A 20,504-nucleotide genomic window follows, 5' to 3' on the forward strand; every position below is an offset into this window, starting at 1 on the left:
ACACTCAGTTTGAGCATTGAGTAGGTATCTAAATTATTACCATGACAATTTGCAGTCGTTAGGCTATATGGAAACGGACAGAGCAACAATTGTCATATCGGCTAAAATATTCGAGATATATGTCATAAAAAATAAAAGCTATAGGTTAGGTATTACTATAGTAGCAAAGCTGAAATTCGATTTTTTGTTTTAAATGTTTTTTTATACGTTTACAGCTGAAGTAAAATCAGATATTTCCGTATTTTTATTATAGATATGGTGAAAAACATATACGAAAGAGACGTTTCTGAAATTTGTTCGTACTATGTAACCGTAGTATGGTATCCACTTAAAAGTCGTTCGGGACGCATTTTCAATATTGTTTATATCCATTGTCATATATATATTATAGTCATGTATAATACTCGTATATATTATAGGCACTCGTATTTTACATCAATATTGTTTATACTCACCGTCGTCTTAGGTACGAGTATAGGTATAAGTATTTTGAATCGGTTGGCGCCGTAATAGTTTATATCACATCATTACTTGACGATCGAAATGTTATTACCCATGTTATACGTTTAATGACGAACACTTAAACGTAGAATCTGAGGAAATCGTTTCGAAACTTTTACGAACACTGCTGGCTGCCTCACGCATACCTACCTATAATAATCGTAGGTACTTACAACCAGCGACTTCACGAAGTGGGGCAGGTCAGAAGGACCCATAGTACTGGGACCCGGACTTTCGAGGGGCCCGGCGTTCATGCAAATAACTACTTCAATATAAATTAGAAAAACTTTTTCAAAATTAGATGTTATTTAAGAGAGGCCCGGATTTCGGAACAGTACCAGGGCCGAAAATATATTATGTATGGAGCCTGCAGTTACAACTGGTCGTCATAGGCATGCGTATTTTTTTTTCACAGAGATGCCTACAAACATATTTCACAATAATAACTCAATTTTTAACTATCTTAAAAAAAAAAATTAATTATAATTTCAAAAAAAAGTTATTACATAACTACAAAGTGCTCTCTCAAAATTATGATAATATTGATAATTTCCGCTAATTAAAAGGTAAAAAACAAGCTAGCTCCGCAGAGCGTAGGAAATTCAATGGCATCCCCCCCTGCCCACGCCAAGTTGCCGATGCTGGTCGTCACTGTAGGATTAGTGTCCGGTACAATAATAATCAACAAATCGCGTTAATATATTATCATTACACGACTCTTGACGATCTCTAACGTCCACGGAACTTCGTAATAATAATATTTTATAATAATATGGCGTGAGGCGAAAATGTCCTAAAAATATCATTCGTACTTTGTCGGATCGCGTTGGCTATTGTCGTTGATGATAAAATAATAATATGATATTTAGGCTAGCGGTGGTGAGTCACGATTTTTGGTATTTTTTTTTTATCCATTATTGTTGCTGTGGCCCGCAGCCGGTCGTCGCGTAAAGAATTTAGACGCGTACCACCTATATACGTGTATTGTACATATTAAACGCTCACTATATAATACACGAGCGGATAATAATATGATATATTTTGTTTTTTTTTTTTTTTTTTTTTTTATATACAATTTACGCGTTCGTCGGTTGACGCGAAAAAAAAAACTCCCCAAACAAACAGACCGAAAAACGCCGAAACGAAATGAAAAAATAAAAATAAGCAGAATTTCCAAGTATTTATCGGAGTATTTGCCAGATGCGGTAAACGATAGGCGTGTTTATGTATGGTTAAAAAAAAAATCTCAACGTCTCTCGTTCTCCCATTGTACGGTTATATTATTATATTATGTGCATCTATTATACCTAATACCTATAGGTATAGGACCGCAGACTTTTGACCCATCTGCTACGGCAGTCGACTGGTATTTAGATACCACACATATAATAATAATAATATAATATAAGCACACATAATATACAGGGCGATTCATCAACCACCCTTTTTTTCATTCAATAGTTTTTCCAAATTTCGATCTTTCGAACACCTCAAATACCTATACATACTTAAAACTCTTTAAGATTTTGTCGTACTACATTATTAGCGTCCTGTGGAGATATTTTTTATTAGATCATTCAAATTAGAACCCCCCGCCCACTTTTATACAGTAAATTATTTAGCTGAAGATTTTTCTGTAAATGTACATCAAACTCAAAATCTAATACAAAACTAGGAAACGGAAAAAGTGTTTGAGTTATTTAATTCTGTAGGTAAATAGTTAGATCCATTAAAATCAGTTTAGAATCTAATTTTGTGGTGTGTGTGTGTGTGTGTGTGGGGGGGGGGGGGGTGCTATAGCGATTTTAACATTAATAATTTGTTATATCAATCTATCCATATTTATGATCTGTAACAAAACACTTGAAAGATCCAATTATAAATTTGTTTTATATTTTTGTAAAATCATTTTTAAAGATGTTAATATTTAATCTGCTTATGTAGTGCAAACATTTTAATAATCGAGAAATCGCTCGTTGGGATTTTAAATTAAGTATCAATATTTTCAAACAAATGTATTAATAATTTACATTAAAAACGGGGTTCACATTTAAAAAACAGAATAGTTTGTATTGCCACAGCGACAATTAAAAAAAAATGCAATCATTTAAAAAAACGTTCTTTGAGCATAATAAAAATATTCTAAAAATAAGCGTTTGAGTTAATTCATCGTTAAGACCTGCACGGCGGTAATGCTTGGTGAATCGTTCTGTATATTAATACTAAATTGACTCAGTTTTTTGTTTCTTCTTCTCGAAATTATTTTTGTTTAAGAGGAGTGATAATAATATTATATTGTACCTACGTAATATTAATACTTGCGTGTACGGTTAATGGTCAGCGTAGTGTTGTTTTATTTTCACACGAGAAGAAAAATGCAAATGCTATCGCCTCGCGTATCCGAAACGGACACACACACACACACGCTATCTTCAGGTATCTATCAGGCATATCTCTATTGAACTTGAAAAATTCCAAATAATTCCTATGCACATATATATGGGCGATACCCGTTTGCGTACATTTAACCTTTTTTGCGACTCGTTTGCGTACAAATGTACAACTTGATTGCGCACACGAATTTTTAATATCTGTGATAAATGACCCAAAACGTAGGACTCGTTTGCGTACATAAACTATAGCAAAAGTCTACTAAACCCCTTAACAAAAATAATGTTTAAGATTGTTTTCAAACATTTTCCTTACATCTAAACAACAACAGATTACCTGATTTTAAAACACGAAACTCACTATACTTATAGTTTTCAATATTAAAACAACGTTTTCCTCTGCGCGTTTCAAAAACATTTGATATTTGAATGTCCATGGTACTACACGAAATAAAATGACTAATATGCTATCTCGATAGCATCACACGTTCGACTAAATAATAGGCATATACTAACATCCAGTGGTCGTCAATAGTGCACATATTTATCTAAAATAACATTATCGTTTAGAACCGCACACTAGTTAATCAATTACGTGTATCTATCTTATCGAAATTTGCTCTACAAGTAACAATATAAGTCTAATTTAATAGCTGTACGCAAACTATTCGTCATTTTTCAGGTCGAAATTAGTATTAACCGGGATTTCACGTTTTTCGATGAACGCAAACGAGTTGTCAGTTTACAGGTAAAAAATTGTGTACTGTGCGCAAACGAGTATCACCGACATAATATTATATAACGCCTTCCGAATACACGGCCGAAACATAGGTAGGTACAACTACTGTTCTACGTTTAATAATAAACCGACCGCATTGATCATTTTTGACAGTGAATTAATGTAACTTATAAACCAATTTACCTAAACGCTAATTCGAAACAGCGTTGGCACAACTAAGCGGTTTATCAAATTGTTTCGCGTACGTATATATTGTTCACTGTTGGAAATTTTAAAATTTTTTAATAATCATTATTTAAAAAAATACTTATATCTGGATCGTTGCAGACCACACAACAGCCAACAGTATATAACAATGAAAGATTCAATGGTTTTTAATGATATAGGTACATGTTATAATAATTATAATATTATGTAGTAAAATTTGTCGTGCACGCATGCAACAAATAACTGCAAGTAGGCTGCTTTAACCTAACCAAACGGATGATAATTCCACATGGTTATTATATTATGTTCTATGATCGACGTCCAACCTATATAATGTTTGAAAATTTCATGAAATTTAAAATTGTGAAATATTTCAGTCTTATGAATTTATATTATATAAAAAACTTATAATTTCAGTCTTGTAAAATTTTTGTTTATAAATACATTTTATTTTTACGTAGAATCGTCATAACTCATCTTCATAACTGTATAGGGAAAACAATCACTAAGTGATGATTTCTTTAGTTAGGTCATTGATAAATAATCAATATTAATATTTGTACTAGATAAAATATCAATATTTCACATATTTGTATAATACATTTCATCACATATAGTGAAGCGCTTATCAAACACTACCAATCTACAATACTATTCTTGCGAGTTTCGATAATAGATTTTGTTTTTCACATTTTTAAACTGCAATCCCTGATTCCCTATACGATTCTGAGTGCTGGTGAGAGAAAAAACATGAGAATTATGATATATATGTTTTATAATGCGTGACGTTGTCGTTGCAGATGAAAGCGGCGGCGTCAGGTGGTCTGCGAAAATCGTTGAAATAGTTTTTTTTTTTTTAAATATTTCGAGGGAAAAAAAAACACTCGCACGATTTCCGACAAAATATCTCGTTATCATTTTACACGACGCTATTATGTTATTTTAGGGGGTCGGTATTTTTTTCTCTCGGAACTGTGCGACGACGACAACGACGACCTATCGCCGTACATCGGCGGCGGCGTTGTTAACCCGCATTCCTCGGTATTATTCCTCTGCTTCTTTAGCTCACTCACTCTGTATCGCTCACACACTTTATCCCTCGATCTCCCTCCTACTTTCACACCACCTCTCCGTGACCGACACTATACAATATATTTTTCTCGACACACATTATTCCTCTGGCACGTATAGACACCCTTACATTTGCATAACAATTTCAAACTATTTTTTTTTTTTTTTTTTTTACTCGACGCCGCGACCTCTCTTTGTGATAATTTATTATATTATACGCATCACACAAAATATTATAATAATAAATTATAATGCCTCCGTAGCGCGCGTTCCCAATGACATATCGTTCTTTTGAGACTCGCTAGCATTATATTAGTAGGGTGACGCAACCTGCTGCAGACGACGAAATTATATGATCGACGCCAGACCGTGAGCAAAGACGTCGTACCCACCCGTGTATATTGTGTGGTCTCCGATTTACTACCCCACAGCATAAAAATTTACCGAAATAATTTACGTTCAGCAGTTCCAATTTTGTGTGATCAGATTAAATATTAAAGTAAATTGACTTTTATATGATCAGAGTTGAGTGTAAGGGCATTATCTGCACCACTGCTGGTAGCCAAAAATAGTGGTTGTAATTTGCACCACCCTCAGGTAGTCGAAAATAGAATTTGTAAATTGCACCAAAATGATTATTTATTTGTTCAATTATCGAATATTCAATTTTGAAATATTCGATTTTTTCCCGGTATCTTCGTAGACGTCGAGACTAGACTGATATGAATGACAATAATAATTTTAATAATAATAATAATAATAATAATACGATTTAATAACATATAATTTTTTTAATTGACCAACTTTTTTTTATATTCATAATTATACAATTTTATATAAACTTAGTACTTACATCAATATGTGTATAACCTCGGCTATTTTATAAATTAAAACTAAGCCAAATTTATATTAGGATATAAAAACTTATAAGTTTGTACTATCGAAAAAAGAATCGATTTTAATTTTGGTGCAAATTACAATTGCTATTTCTTACTACCTGAGGATGGTGCAAATTACATATCTTTATTTTGGTGCAAATTACAAACGCACTTTAAAAAAATGGTAAAAATTACACATGTTGTAAATATTTTGGGTAAATATTGGTGCAAATTGACTACAGCCGGAATTTGAACCGCCGTGTGTAGGTACGTTTTTTGTATATTTATGCGTTATTGAAACATTCTCGGTTATTTGATGTGGTAGTACAATTATAATCACATCGAACAGACCAAAATCTGTTGGACTTGGATTCGACGGATCTTTGTATTTAAAACTGATTGAAAACATTCTACAACTCTACCGATGTCGATACAGAGGCAATAATTACTAATTATTACGAAAACGAATGATCACTCTAAGTCGTTTTATGCGGCGTCGTAGATCTGTATAAATTATATAATATTGGATATTATGAGACACTGAAATTATAGCTTAAACCATACAACACGTAAACACTCCCAAAACGATTATATACATACAGTGATATTATTGTGATGTTTGTGATTTATTATTTTCTATGTTCGCCTCCGTTCAATAATTCGTAGACGGTTTGCGCTGCGTCATCATGTGGCGTTCATTCGACGTCGGAGTCACGCTTTTCGTCGTCCTGCTGGTTGTTGGCGAACAGCTACAGAACTCGGTGGCGATCAACTCACCCGCCGCCAAGAAGACGAGCGACGGGTCGTTCAGCGTGTGGTTTCGTCCCGAGCCCGGTCTGCCCCGCAAGAAGGACATGAAAGTCGACAAGCTCAACCGACTCATCGGCGCCGATTTCAACGAAATGTGGATGAGCAAAACGGCAATCGTTATAACGGTACGTTATTAATAATTGACGATGATATTTTATTGTTGCGCTTCGCGTATACATTGTTGTCGCCCCGCAATGTTTGTTTACGATATTGTAGCTCGTATATTGATTATATAGGCGCAGTTCTACCCGACTTTCTAAGTGTTGTCGGCGATGTTTCAGAATCGAAAACTAACCAGAAAGTACCCAACTATATACGAGATATTTGGTTTCATAACAGATAAGGGGGACGTTTGTCATACGGTTTTTTTAAATTTTTTATCATAATTATTATTAATTTAATCGGTAAGATATTAACGTTTATGAAATTCTATTAAGTTTGGATATCAGTTAATTATACATTACATAATTATTCGAAAAAAATTAAAAATAAATAAAGTACTACCCATAAACGTACATTATAATTATTCTTAAAGATATTGGGTGCTATAAAGAAAAGTAAATAGGCGTTTTATACTGTACAGAACTTCTGTAAAATAATGACGAAGAATTTTATATTAAAAAAAAAAATTAAAAAAAGCGGGTAAGTCGTGGATGTCGCTCTGCTGTACAGTAGGTTACTGTAAATGGATGGGATTAAATTTGAATGCAATGATAGGTATCGTTGTATACGAAAAACGATTCTGAACGGAGATGATTTGTCAGTCTAGGATATATTATATTTAAATATCGTCATATATTCTATTTTGAAACAAATATTTTATTTTTCAATTAAGACGCATTTCGCATATGGCATGGTTAATCAATTAATGTAGTTATCATAATTCATAATACCTTATATTATCATAGATATACGAATACCTGGTTTGAGGATAAATCGTTATCATTACGCGATTTCATAAAAATTTAAAACTCAAACGCTCAAAACATTTTTCCTATAATGACGCTTCAAATTTTCTCTATAGCTATTTGAAGCAAAACTTATGGAAAACTTGGTGTTAAATTTTATAACCTTAGATATAAATACAAACAATATTATGAATTTTGAACTACAAAATAATTTGCAAATATTCATGGTTTTGACGAATTTTTGTCAATATTTGAAATTCAAATGCTAATAAAAATTTAATTTGAATTTTCGGTGGACATTTTGTTTGTGATAAAGATTGACAAATTTGTAAGGAATCCCCTATTAAATTTTCAAATCTTAGGTATAAAAGGAAAATTTTTTATGAATTTCTAGAATAAAATAATTTACAAATTTTCGTGATTTTTACGTATGTTGTCAGCATTAAAATTTAAATGCTTGTAAAAAAAAATGTGACTATACATTTATTTTATTTTTCAACTGCTATTGTAAAAATATATTATGAGCCTTGTATTAAATTTTTAAATCTTAGAATTCAAAAGAAAAACTTTTATGAATTTCGATCTAAGATAATTTGTTTAATTGCTGTAATTTGTACGTATTAAGTCAATATTTGAACCTCAAATGCTAATAAAAAAAAATTGTGCCTATGTATTCTTATAATTTTTTAATCACTATAAAAATAACTTATGAGGAACTTTGTATTAAATTTTCAAGTATTTTGATAAGGCCAAAAAAATTTTATCGATACTTCAAAAAAAAATTTTCAGACAAATTGAAAATTTCAGTCGTCTATAAATATCTCAAAAAAAGTCAAAATATTTTGAAAATTAAATCATGTAACGAAAATGCCAATATAAATAACTGATAAAATTTTCAAGTATCCTCAACTTATACTTTTTGAATAATAACAAATATTTAAAATCGTTTCAGGATAAATCGTTATCGTTACGCTATTTCGTAAAAATTAAAAATTCAAACCCACTTAAAATTTTTCCTATAATGATGCATCGAGTTTTCTCTAAAGCTACTTGAAGGAAAACTTAGTGTTGTATTTTTAATCCTTAGTTATAAACGCAAAAAATTTTATCGTTTCGACAGATTTCGTAAAATTTTGAACTATAAACGCTTATTAAAAAAAATTGTGACTTACGATTTTTAATTTTTTTTTAGCTACAATAAGAACAACTCATAAGAAACCTTGTGAAAATTTCAAGTATTTACAGTGATTTGTTTTTGAATTACAACCATATAAAAAAATCGATTTGGTCGAAAACTGATTTTGCGTAAAAATGACCGTTTTTCTGTCATTTTTTTTTTTGTTTTTCTCGATTTTTTTGAAAACTGTTGGAAAATGTTTACTTTTGACCTCTATAACACACCAAGGATCTTCAATTTTACATCGGAAACCACCCCCAAAGTTTGAAATCGAAGCATTATTTCGACTAGTTATGCTGTACACAGATACAAAAAAAAAACACATCATTGTAAAATCAATACATTCATCACTTCGTTCAGAATCTAAAATAGTGAAATTACGTAGATTTTAAATTCACAACTCTACTATGAGACAAGAGTTTTTAAACATAAAATTATTTTTAGCACATGTATTGTATAGGTAAGGTATTATAATCGTTTTCGTTTAGTATAAAAATAAAAATAAATTAAAAAATTGGTTTTTATTGAATTGATAACCAAACTTCGTATTATTATTTTTAAGAAATTAAATAAAAATAATGATTTAAAAAATAGGCGATAAAGTCTTGTGACAAAATAACCGATCTTAACTTTTAAAGGATATGAAACGTTTGTTTACCATATAATGACAATTAGAAATATAATATACGATAAGCATATTTTAAAAAAGTCTAAATAACTTATAAATTATAATATTTAATATTATTTTTTTATGTTTACTACGAACACTGTAATCTAAGTGTAATATAATGTATATTCATAAGTCATGATACTACGAACGATGAATATAATATATTATGGTTTTGTTATGCATCATCGTTCGATACCTACGCAAGATTTTAATATCGATTTAACAGATCAAATCAGATTGGGACGTTGGGAATAATGAGTAAAATATATAGCCGCAATTATTAAAAATAGGGCGTGGATGTAAATATTCTAAGAAATATTTAATAATTCACATTAAAAGATGCATCTACGAAATGCATTTTGTAAAAAAACGTCGAAAAATACCCTTGATTAACAAATGGAATAAAAATTAAAAAAAAAATAAAAATAGGGAAAAGATGATAAATCCTCTGCAGATTTATAGGAAATGGTCGAGTCTCAAGTTTACCTCGTCATTGAATCACTATATTATGTTATATGTGTCAAAGTTGATTCAATGACAAACATTTTGAGTTAGAAAAAACAATTTTGAACGAATATTTGGATTATCAGCCAACAAGTGCATATATTTATTTCATATTGAATTAGTTTTTATCGGAAATATTGGATTTTAAAATGATATCGTGTATTCTTGTGTACAAAATGCAAAAATATACTTGACATTTTCAAGTCTTCGCTACTATGGTTGTTAAATTAGAATAATCTATTCTTCGTTCAAATATATAATGTCGTACAAATTAAACCCTAAAATGTCTATGGAAAAAAAATATGCTCGTGTGTTTTTAGATATTTGGTCTCAATATAAACACCTGTAGTAAATGGTAATATTATGATAAATCTTGAATTAAATTTTTAAGCATTAGCTTTACAAATCGAACGTTACGTAAACAACGAAAAAATTTGTAAATAATTTCCGTAGATTTGACAAATTTCGTCAAATTTTTTCAAAAAAACGTATCCATGTATTTTAAATAGCTATAATAGCAACTTATGACGAATCATGTACTGAACATCCAAACTTTTTGACGGAACAATCGATTTTCGAACAAAATCTTCGAATTTGAAGATAAAAACACTATTTTTCTACTTTAAATTATATACCTTTATATATATATATATATATGTAATAGGCATGCACAAACAAATTAAATTCACAAATTGTTGTAAAATCTATACATTTATCATCGCTCAGCTAGGAATCGGATATGTCAGCACTTCCTCCTTAAACAAGTTAAATCTACATTAAAATGGGCAACTTAATACTTGAGTACTTATAACAACTAATAATGTACAAAATGCTTAAAATATCTACCTGGATTCTATGTTAATACCGTTGATAATAGCTGATGGCACCTATAATATAATATTATAAATTTAATATAATTACCAGCATTAAATCATTTACTGATGAGATGTATAGAACTTGGGCAAAATCTGTTTTTGTTGGATACAGTTTCTTTTTCGTACGTTCTCGGGCTCATGTCAAAACCAACGATCAACAAACTCATACGTTTATTCATTAATTCGATTTCGGTTTGATTTTTTTTTTTTTTCAAAAACCAAAATAAAGCAATACAATATTATACATATACAAAATACAATGTTTTAATAATGCTGTTTTATATATTGACGTTTTCGACTTAGGTATTATTTTAATATTATGTGAACAGATTGTCTTAAACGATCCGTATCGAAACGATGTCCACATAAAAACGTATTGTGGTGCATTTCCGATACAGTGCCTAGATACCTATAAATATATGATACTTATAGATATATGATATGTATACGCGTCAGACCGTTAAGACACAAATTTTGTTCAATGCGTATACAATCCGCCGTCACTTTCATAAATAGTTATATACAAGGTGATTCACCAACTATAACCAACCCTGTTTTTTCCTAGATTTATAAATTTATATTTATTAAGATATATATATATTTTTAAAAATTTTTAAATTTCATACTGTTATCAATTGATTGATATTTTGTGTACTATAATTATTTAAGAGTGCCGTGTGGCGATATGAACTTTTGTTTTTCAAATGAAAATCCTCATTTTCACTGTAGTAAGTATTAAGTGAACATTTTTCAAAAAATGTTCGATGTACCCAGCTTATTTAAAATTTAAACGAATTGTAGCTTTGAATTATTTAAATGGTAATTACACTAAGGAATAATATTGATTGAAATAGCATTAAACTGATGCAATATTGGATGTGGTATTTATTATTCTCAGACCATTCCAACTACTCATTCGAACAGTGATTCTGATACGTAAACAATTTCAGAAAAATTACCCCGCTGAATAGTATACAATATAAATGGCGATTCTCGTTATGGGAAAATATCTCCACCGGACAATTCTCAATGGAACAGTACAAACAATCTCGATTATTTGAAAATATTTTCTCGAGGTATACACTTAACATACCTACCAATTGTTTAAATTTTTCAAAAGTGGCTGATGTGTTACTGATGGGGGTGCATGGATGGTCGAGAAATCACCCTGTATATTATTATTATTATTATTAATATAATATACTCCCCGAGCCCACCGCTCGTATACACATCATGTAGCCTGTAGGTAGGTACACATCTTTTTTCACGTTTCCAAACGTGTCCGTTAAATGATCAAATCTTTTGTCATCGTATATACGTAGGTACAACATTATATTACTATTATATTTTATAGGTATAGTAATATTATGGGAAATAGGTACGTGCCATAATCTCGCGTCGAGAATAAAACGCGCGTACACCTACTACAACTATACACACTATAATGCCTGTATATAACACACACACACACACACACACATCCTATATAATATTATTATGTGTGTACAGGTACCTGTGGCAGCCATTATGTTATATTATATTATGTTACAATATTTTAGAACAGTGTAGAACGCGTCTTCGTGTTATAATAATAATAATAATAATAATAATAATAATACACATATTTTATGGGCACCGCCACCTGTATGACATGCATACCGGCGATGTAAAGAATTTCCGAAAATATTTCCTAAAGATCCGTTACGCGTGGGTCGTATTGAATTTGCATTCCAATATCTAACCACCCCCGGCCGCACATCCCAGAAGTTCCCTCGTCATTACATGTGTCGATGAACTATTTATTTTTATCCGCGAATCTAATTCGAATGCCACCCCGTTGCGGTTTTTGGGGACGGCGAACAATCGTCACCTGTTGTAGAATGTGCGCATAATTTCCTCCCACATAATATAATAGGTACATATTATTATTACTATTATTATTATTATTATTCTATTATGATCATTATGATCGTGTATTGTATTATATTTTAAACTTCTTTAGAACGGCGCGGTAAAAAATAATATTATCACCTGTCACTGTTGGCCGTCACCACACTATATAATATGGTAAGAATAATAAATAATAATAATAAATTAATAAATCAATCAAACGATTTTTTTAGTCGAGTTTCATTTTTAATACCTGTCCTCTATCTGCGGTGTGTGACCAACCGATTTCTGTAAAAAAAATCAATATTAAATGGCACAGTCGTCGTGTGTATACCATTGCAGAATTTTACACAACGTGCAGGAAAAACTACGCGTCATTCGATTGACGATTATACGATTTACAGAAAATATTATCATAAACGCGCATGTCCGTTACCCGTTTTGTTTCATATTCATATGAAAAAATAATTTAAAAAAAAATTCTCACACGATTACACGTTATGATATTGTCCCTCGTTAGCAGCTTCGACCCAACACCCCCACCACATTCGGTCGCGTCCGTCGGCCGTTTGCGCACTATTCGATCTTTCGGTTGCGTATGACATATATATATATAATATATACAAAGGAGAAATAAAGCGTAATCTTTTGTGAATTATTAGCAATTTAAATTTAAATATTCCTATATACAATTATTTATTTATTACGAAAATTGATGTCTTATTTTATTTTTATACCAACAAACCAAATAAGTAGACGCGTATCGTAGCGTGGGGGAGTGCCCACGTGAACACAACTCTGATATTTCAGCGTGCCGTTAATGTAAAATAATACATCCGTTTTAGCTTCTTGTCGAAGATTAAAAGATATTGATTTTATGTCTGGTTTTATTGTTTCGTTTAACGTACGCGCAGCGCGTCCCTTTATACACATAATAATATTATTATACACTTTCCACAGATAATATCTTAACGGATCCGTTTGATTTTCCGGTCAGATTTGTTCGGTAGAAAAATAAAAATACACCAAACCCATCTGTTCGTAAATTATAATATATAACGATCGCCGTAATGGGTTTCGCCGTATAATATAGTTTGACACCAGGCGTACGTGTATTATATGACATAAACGAAACAAAACGCATTTGCATATAACTACCGCATCAATTACCTACTACTACGTCTCAAACAGTAATCGACGAGATCGATAAATTATTTTTTTGTCTTAAAATATGATTTTCAGTCACTGCAGGTATACGTATATTATATTGCGCGTACAAGGTGTAACAGATAAAACTGATTTTTGTTCAAATCAACATTTTTTATTTATTTATTTCGTTTATTAAATGACCCTAGTGCTACATGTAGAATGCATTTTTTTATGTTTATTTTTTAGTAAACTGGAAAAAAAATGTATTTAATTAAAATTGTTTTGTATAAATTCAAAATAGCCTATTTGTGTTTATAAGAACAATTTTGATTGTAAAAAGATTTATCCAAGTCAAGTAGTTTGGTTTTTAGAATTTTTTTTAAATTCTATATTTTTTTGGTTGAATTAATTTGTAATGTAAAAACTTTTTTAATATAATAATATGCTTATTGAAAATTTTCTGACATCAGTATATTTCTTAAATTATTTACTTATCATATATTATTAACAATTTTTGTCATACGTTAAATTAGCGTATTTTTTTATTATTATTTTTTTTTGGTTAATTTATCACAAAGTTAACCTCAAGTGGTATATTAGCTTATATATGGCTAATAAGTAAGTTAAAATACTATTTTTTTTAGCAAGAAAATTCCGATTAAATAGTGATTCAATTTAAAAAATATAAATACTTATATAATAAGACGTGTGATATTAAATTTTTTTAATTATCGAATTCAAATACGTCGTTTTATTTTATTTTTACTAATTGGAGTTTATAACATCGCTTATTAAAATGTGGTTAGAAAAAATTTACCAAGTTAACCTAAGTGAGTTAAGGTTTTAATTTTGCTAGAGTAATATAATTACAACTTATAAGTATATACTCTTGTATACTAAAATATATATTTGAAAACAATTAAATCTTATCAGAGTTGTATAAATCAATATCGAAAGTAATGAGGGTTTGTTTTAAATATATATAACACTGGTATTTGTTGTCTCCGTCTTACAAGTGCGTAACATAGCAAATTTACAGAAAATGTACGATCATCGGATCACGCCGAGTAGCTTCGTTAGTGTTCTTAGGTCGAGTTTTTTTTTTACAATTATTCATTTTTTAAGTGAGCATTTTTGATTTGTGATATATCACATACGCAAAACTTGCAAAAAAAAAAAAAAAATTTGAAATATCGTAAAAAAATTCACAGTGGGCAGACAAATATATAATGTTCTTACCATCATCATATTTCATAATATATTATATAAAATTCTACGAACTAGCTTAAAACGAATTACGTGCTCGGAGTGCATTGCCCAAGAGCACCCAAAAAATAATGCACTTTACATAATATCGAACTCTAGCCCCTTGGCCGATTATTTTATACCTATACATGAGCATACGTTTACTAGTCGACTAAATCGGTAGGCACGCCGATTATCATAATAGTGTCACGATTAGTAGAACTGACGGGCGACCACCAAAGAGGAGGTAGTTATACTGAGTATATTTTATTTTTTATTAAATTCTACAGCCTTCGGAATAAACAATAATGACTATGATCATCTATCGATCCGGACGAATAACGCGTGTGAACGAAGCGCAATGAATTTTCAAAATTTTAATCAAAGAATATTATTTTTTAGACGATTTTACGGCACTCATTTCCTGCGTGTAACAACTTCCGATGATGATTCAATTCACCAAAGTATACCAAATACGTCGATGTTTTAATTTAAAAGCTACCTACCCATTAATACAAATGATATTATTGGACAGATAGGAAAAAAAAAAAGAAAAAAAATGTAACTTAGAATTATTTTAACATTGTCATGGCATATATATATATATATATATATATATATATATATATATATATATATATATATATATATATATATATATATATATATATATATATATATATATATATATATATATATATATATATATATATATATATATATATATATATATATATTATTATGTTAATCGTCAATGTATATAAATACGCCCTTTAAAATATTATAATTTAATGTATAGGTGGGTACTATAATAATATTATAACAGGTAGATTTAACGATAACAATGATTTTCGGTTATTGATAATTAGTTGAGATAATTGTCATCCGAAAATACAGTGCAGATTGCAGAACGTTATCCGTTTCTAATTCTGTGAATAAATTATAGAGTATTACTGAAAATTCAATATTGACCCTGAGTGACCATTTATACTCAAAAGAATAAACACACTTATTTTTCTTCTTATTCCAACACCACGAGACGTGAAAAAATATGCATGATCTGTAACAACAAGTTTGCTGTAATATGCCACCCTAACGTTGTGTAAGATCTCCGAATGGCGTCTTACAGGTTTTCGTAAATGATATTTATCTACAGTTAAATACTAAATATGAGTAGGTACGCAGTGTAAAATTGATTTGTGCGGAAGCGAGGACGACCTTGAAAAAATTCACGGATAGATTTCGAAATTTTCGACTAGATTTTTAAATGCCACGAATTATGATGTTTCGACCAAATTTATCGAATGTTGGATGCCTGCCGACTGAAAATTGTTACGGAATGGAAAGGGTTGTCACGCCCGAATTTCATACGACCATTCCCCCCCCCCCACGGCCACGGATCGTCCCTATAAAAAGTACACTAAAATGGCCAACTAGGTATATTACGTTTATATTATTATAATATACATGGGCGGGCATAAACTAGTTAAAACGTTTGAGTCAAGTTCAAACGTTAAGACATTTTTCACACCGAGTTGAGTATTTTTCTCCTCATTGTTTTTTAACTCGCTGGCGAGTTGAATTTATTTTCTCCGTTAATTATTTACATCTAATTTAATCACTCAACTCAAATTCATTATCATCATTAACCATTGCCCAACTTTGATAATTTTTTCGACGGTTCTTCTTTCGATATTTAGTTCGACCGATCGATGTCTCTGAACAATGAGATTTGTACCGTAATTTGTTGTTTACAGGCAGACCGTCGAAACGCGTCGGGCGCGGCTGGCGTCAAGTCACTGGAGACGACCGGACCGGACAACCTACAGCTTCCGGAACAACTTCCGGCCCAGTACCAAGAGATGATGCGCACGTGGTTGGTGCACCGAAGCTCGTGTCCAGTTGAATACGCGTGGGTAGACTTGGGCAAATCGTTTTGGCCCAGGTGGATAAAAAATGGCCGGTGCGGTCGATCGGAAATGATGAGCTGCAGTTGGCCTCCGGGCATGTCGTGCATGCCTTCTTCAATCAGAGTACTCAACCTGTTGCGATGGCATTGTTGGTCAGTCGATTAATACTATATACATATGGGTTAGGTATTAGATTGAGTTTGACATGAAAGGAAAAATAATCTGATTTATGACGGCGATAATTATACATTACTATTTTTAATCAATACACATGTTTTTAATTCTACGGCCCGAGCAGAAAACTTTTCTGTTTTTGATCCGTGCATAATATAGAACAATGAATGTAAAATAAATTACTTTAATAGCAATAATATAAACTTTTACATTAAGCCCTACACCAAGACAATATTAGTAATATGATAACATTTATAATTAAGTCCAAGCTTATAAATTGTATATAACCTGTAAATAATTGTATATATATGTAACCTATTGCAAACCAATGCCAATGGCCTTTGACGCTGAGGCTTAATGTAAAAAAAAAAAAAAAAAAAAAACACTTTTACATTTTTGTTGTCGACCAATATTGTAAACATATTTTACTGCTCCACATCATGTTATGAAAATCTATTATAATTTAAAATTTAAAAAAAAATATTAATTTTACATATAATATAATATTTTAATATTAAAAATTAGTATATTTATTTAAAATCATATCGGTTCGTCAATTCCAGTTGTTGATAAATATTGTGTAATTTTGGTTTATAGGTTATATTATAGATTTGTAGTGTTTTTAATCAAAATTATATTTTATCATAATAAATTAACACGTTCATCTACGTATATAATACATGGAATTTTGAATGTAGATGTTGTGTTTTTTTAAATTAAAATCTGTTTAAAAAATGTAATCCACCCATTATTATGTACTAACCCAAAATATATATTTCATAATTAATCATTACCATTATTAATGATGACCAAACATTTTAGGTTAAAAAACAGAAAAAACAAGAGGAAAAATCGGGAAAGAAAAACTATGGAATTGGCGTTCAATAAGACGAGAGGGAACGTGGCAAGGGGCAGAAGATCGGCTGGTCAGAGGAAAAATAAAAAAAAAGACGATAAGTTCAGATGTCTGTGGATTAAAGTACCATATCCGGTGACCGAAGACTGTACGTGTTCGTGTAGAAAACTTGATGAATAATCTAAATAGAACGAGTGCATGTTCATAAATAGTCTCACACGATTCAATTTTTTAATTTCGTTCTCACGTGAATAAAAGACTATAATACAAATCTACTTTTGCACATTCAAAAAACGATATTTCGTCAACCTGAACATATTATTGTATTTGAATATGTTTTTTTTTTTTTTTAGATATTATAAAATGTGATACAAAAACATACGTTGTTAATTATTTTAGGTATTTCTTTATTAACTTTTTCTCGTCTTTACGAATGGTCCTTCGACTTACTAGATTAATAAATAAGAATATAGTTTGGATAACGATAATTTTACCTAAAAATCAGGAGAACGATTAGGTACATGCGTTTAATGGAACAATGTTTATCTTTTAGTTTCTTCTTTTTTCGTATTGTTAAGTGTGTAAATCAAATTTTAATGACTAAAAAATCATTAAAAAGTATATTTTCAACAAAAACCTCGTTTGTTATTTATACAGAGTCGAGAGTATATAAATCCGCCGACGTTCAGTACAACCCTTAACGATTATCAGATTATTATATTGAATATATTGTATTCAAGGAAATATTTAAATCATCAAACACTAGACGCGAAGAAAACTGCGAAATGATTAAATACCCAGGTGTGTTATATAAAAATATAAAATAATATTTTATTCAATGTTTCCAAACGTCAGACTTAGAGAGTGTGTAATTTAAATCAAAATAAAGATTATGTAATTTGCACCACTGCAGTCAGTTAAAAAATACTATTGTTGATTTATACCGAAATAAGGGTTTGTAAATTGCACCATCGTAGATATTATATGCTTGTAGTCTTTGACTTAATAATTAGGTAATTATGTATTCGATTATTCGTCAATTATTATTTGATTTTAATTATGCTGACTATTTGGCTAACAAATATTGTTTTTTGTATCAGTGTATTACTAACACTTTATACGTAGCATATAAATACATATTATTTACTCATAAATGTATTACTGCAAATGTATGGCTACACAACAATATCCGTGAGCTCGACTTATGTAGGGTGACTTATAAGTTATCGACAGAATCATGATTGTTGTATAATATTTGCATTGTAGTGATTTTTCCACCTATTTTATAGATAAAAACTAAGCCAATGTAATTATATTATGTTTATAGTGTTATATTAATGAAATAATACCTGTAACATTATATAAGATTTTTTTACTTATATTATTGGTATAATAGCTATTAAGTCATCACTGATGACGCACCTTTGAAAGTAGAATGGTGTAAATACGAGTATAGTGAAATAATAACCACTTATTGAATTTAATACGAAATATTCTATGTTTTTATAGATTCTCAAATCTCAATATACTCCACTCCACTATTGAAACTTGTAAGTATACATATAGGAACTATCGAAAAAAAATCTGTTTGAATTTTGGAGCAAATTACAAATTCCTATTTCATAACTGCTTATAGATTGTGAAACGTCTAGCAAACTACCATTAGATGATGTTTGGCATAGGTACCTAGGCTAGATATACATTGTTTTGAATATAAGCTTTGGTGCAAATCGATTACAGCCAATAATAAACACGCCCGGGATTTTAAAATATTACCCACTATTTTGTTCTATTCTGTGACTACAGATTGATGAAGAACTAATTTTTGTTAACTCCTATAATTTATATTATTATATAATATATTTAACTTAACCTAGTTTTTTGTTTTGCTACATGTCGTTTTTGGTTTATTGAAGCTTACTGACTAAGACTCATAATGCTAGAATCACATAAGTAATTGATGTTTTCTTAACCTAGTTTCAAAATTTAGTCACGTTTGTGTGTTGCGAAAGGTAACACAACTTCATAAATGTACACTGACTTCGAGTGTTTATGAATAATATTTGTTAACATTTTTTTTTTCTACTATTCATTTTTTACTGCATAAACTCGACGATCATTAGTCAGCGTTACATTTTTTACATTGAAAATAGATTGAATTTACATTAAGTACATTTAATTACACTTCATAATAGACTACAATTCATTACACTAGAATTCAATAAAATGTGACTGTATGAATTATTGATAAAACCTTTGGATGAATATTACAATAATAAATAATATTATAGTATATACTGTAATTATTATTATGATTAATACAGCAATCGGTAAAATTGACAAAAATAACTTACAATTCAGCACTTCGCTGTTACATTTTTTTTAGTTTTCATCGTAGTTCACATATTATAATTGTTGATTTGATCGTGCCCGTGCTCAACTATTGTTTTTAGACTGACGTTTAGAAGCAATCACCCTACGAATAGGTGTCAGACTGAATCATAAAAATATATTTATTTTTTTAATTTAACGATGAGAACCGAGAATAAT

At 30.2% G+C, this 20,504-nt stretch overlaps 1 protein-coding gene across 4 annotated transcripts in view; it reads left to right on the forward strand.

The window, feature by feature from the left end:
* The window catches only part of LOC107169580 (noggin-like), a 55,109-nt gene extending 36,776 nt beyond the window's left edge, over window positions 1-18,333 (forward strand). For 3 of the 4 annotated variants that reach the window (XM_089222781.1, XM_089222778.1, XM_089222779.1), the window contains exons 2-4: window positions 6,453-6,721; window positions 16,772-17,076; window positions 17,921-18,333. In XM_089222781.1, the coding sequence (XP_089078907.1) occupies window positions 6,473-6,721; window positions 16,772-17,076; window positions 17,921-18,134 (768 nt within the window). In that variant the 5' untranslated portion in view covers window positions 6,453-6,472 and the 3' untranslated portion in view covers window positions 18,135-18,333. Of the gene's footprint in view, window positions 1-3,588; window positions 3,723-6,452; window positions 6,722-16,771; window positions 17,077-17,920 lie in introns of those variants that run through there. The other variant, XM_089222780.1, reaches the window with a different exon arrangement.
* The last annotated feature ends 2,171 nt before the right edge of the window (window positions 18,334-20,504 follow it).

This window comes from Diuraphis noxia, unplaced genomic scaffold (genome assembly GCF_037042655.1).
Source record: "Diuraphis noxia isolate RWA-SAM2 unplaced genomic scaffold, SU_Dnox_SAM2 contig0003, whole genome shotgun sequence".
Taxonomy (NCBI): Eukaryota; Metazoa; Arthropoda; class Insecta; order Hemiptera; family Aphididae; genus Diuraphis; species Diuraphis noxia.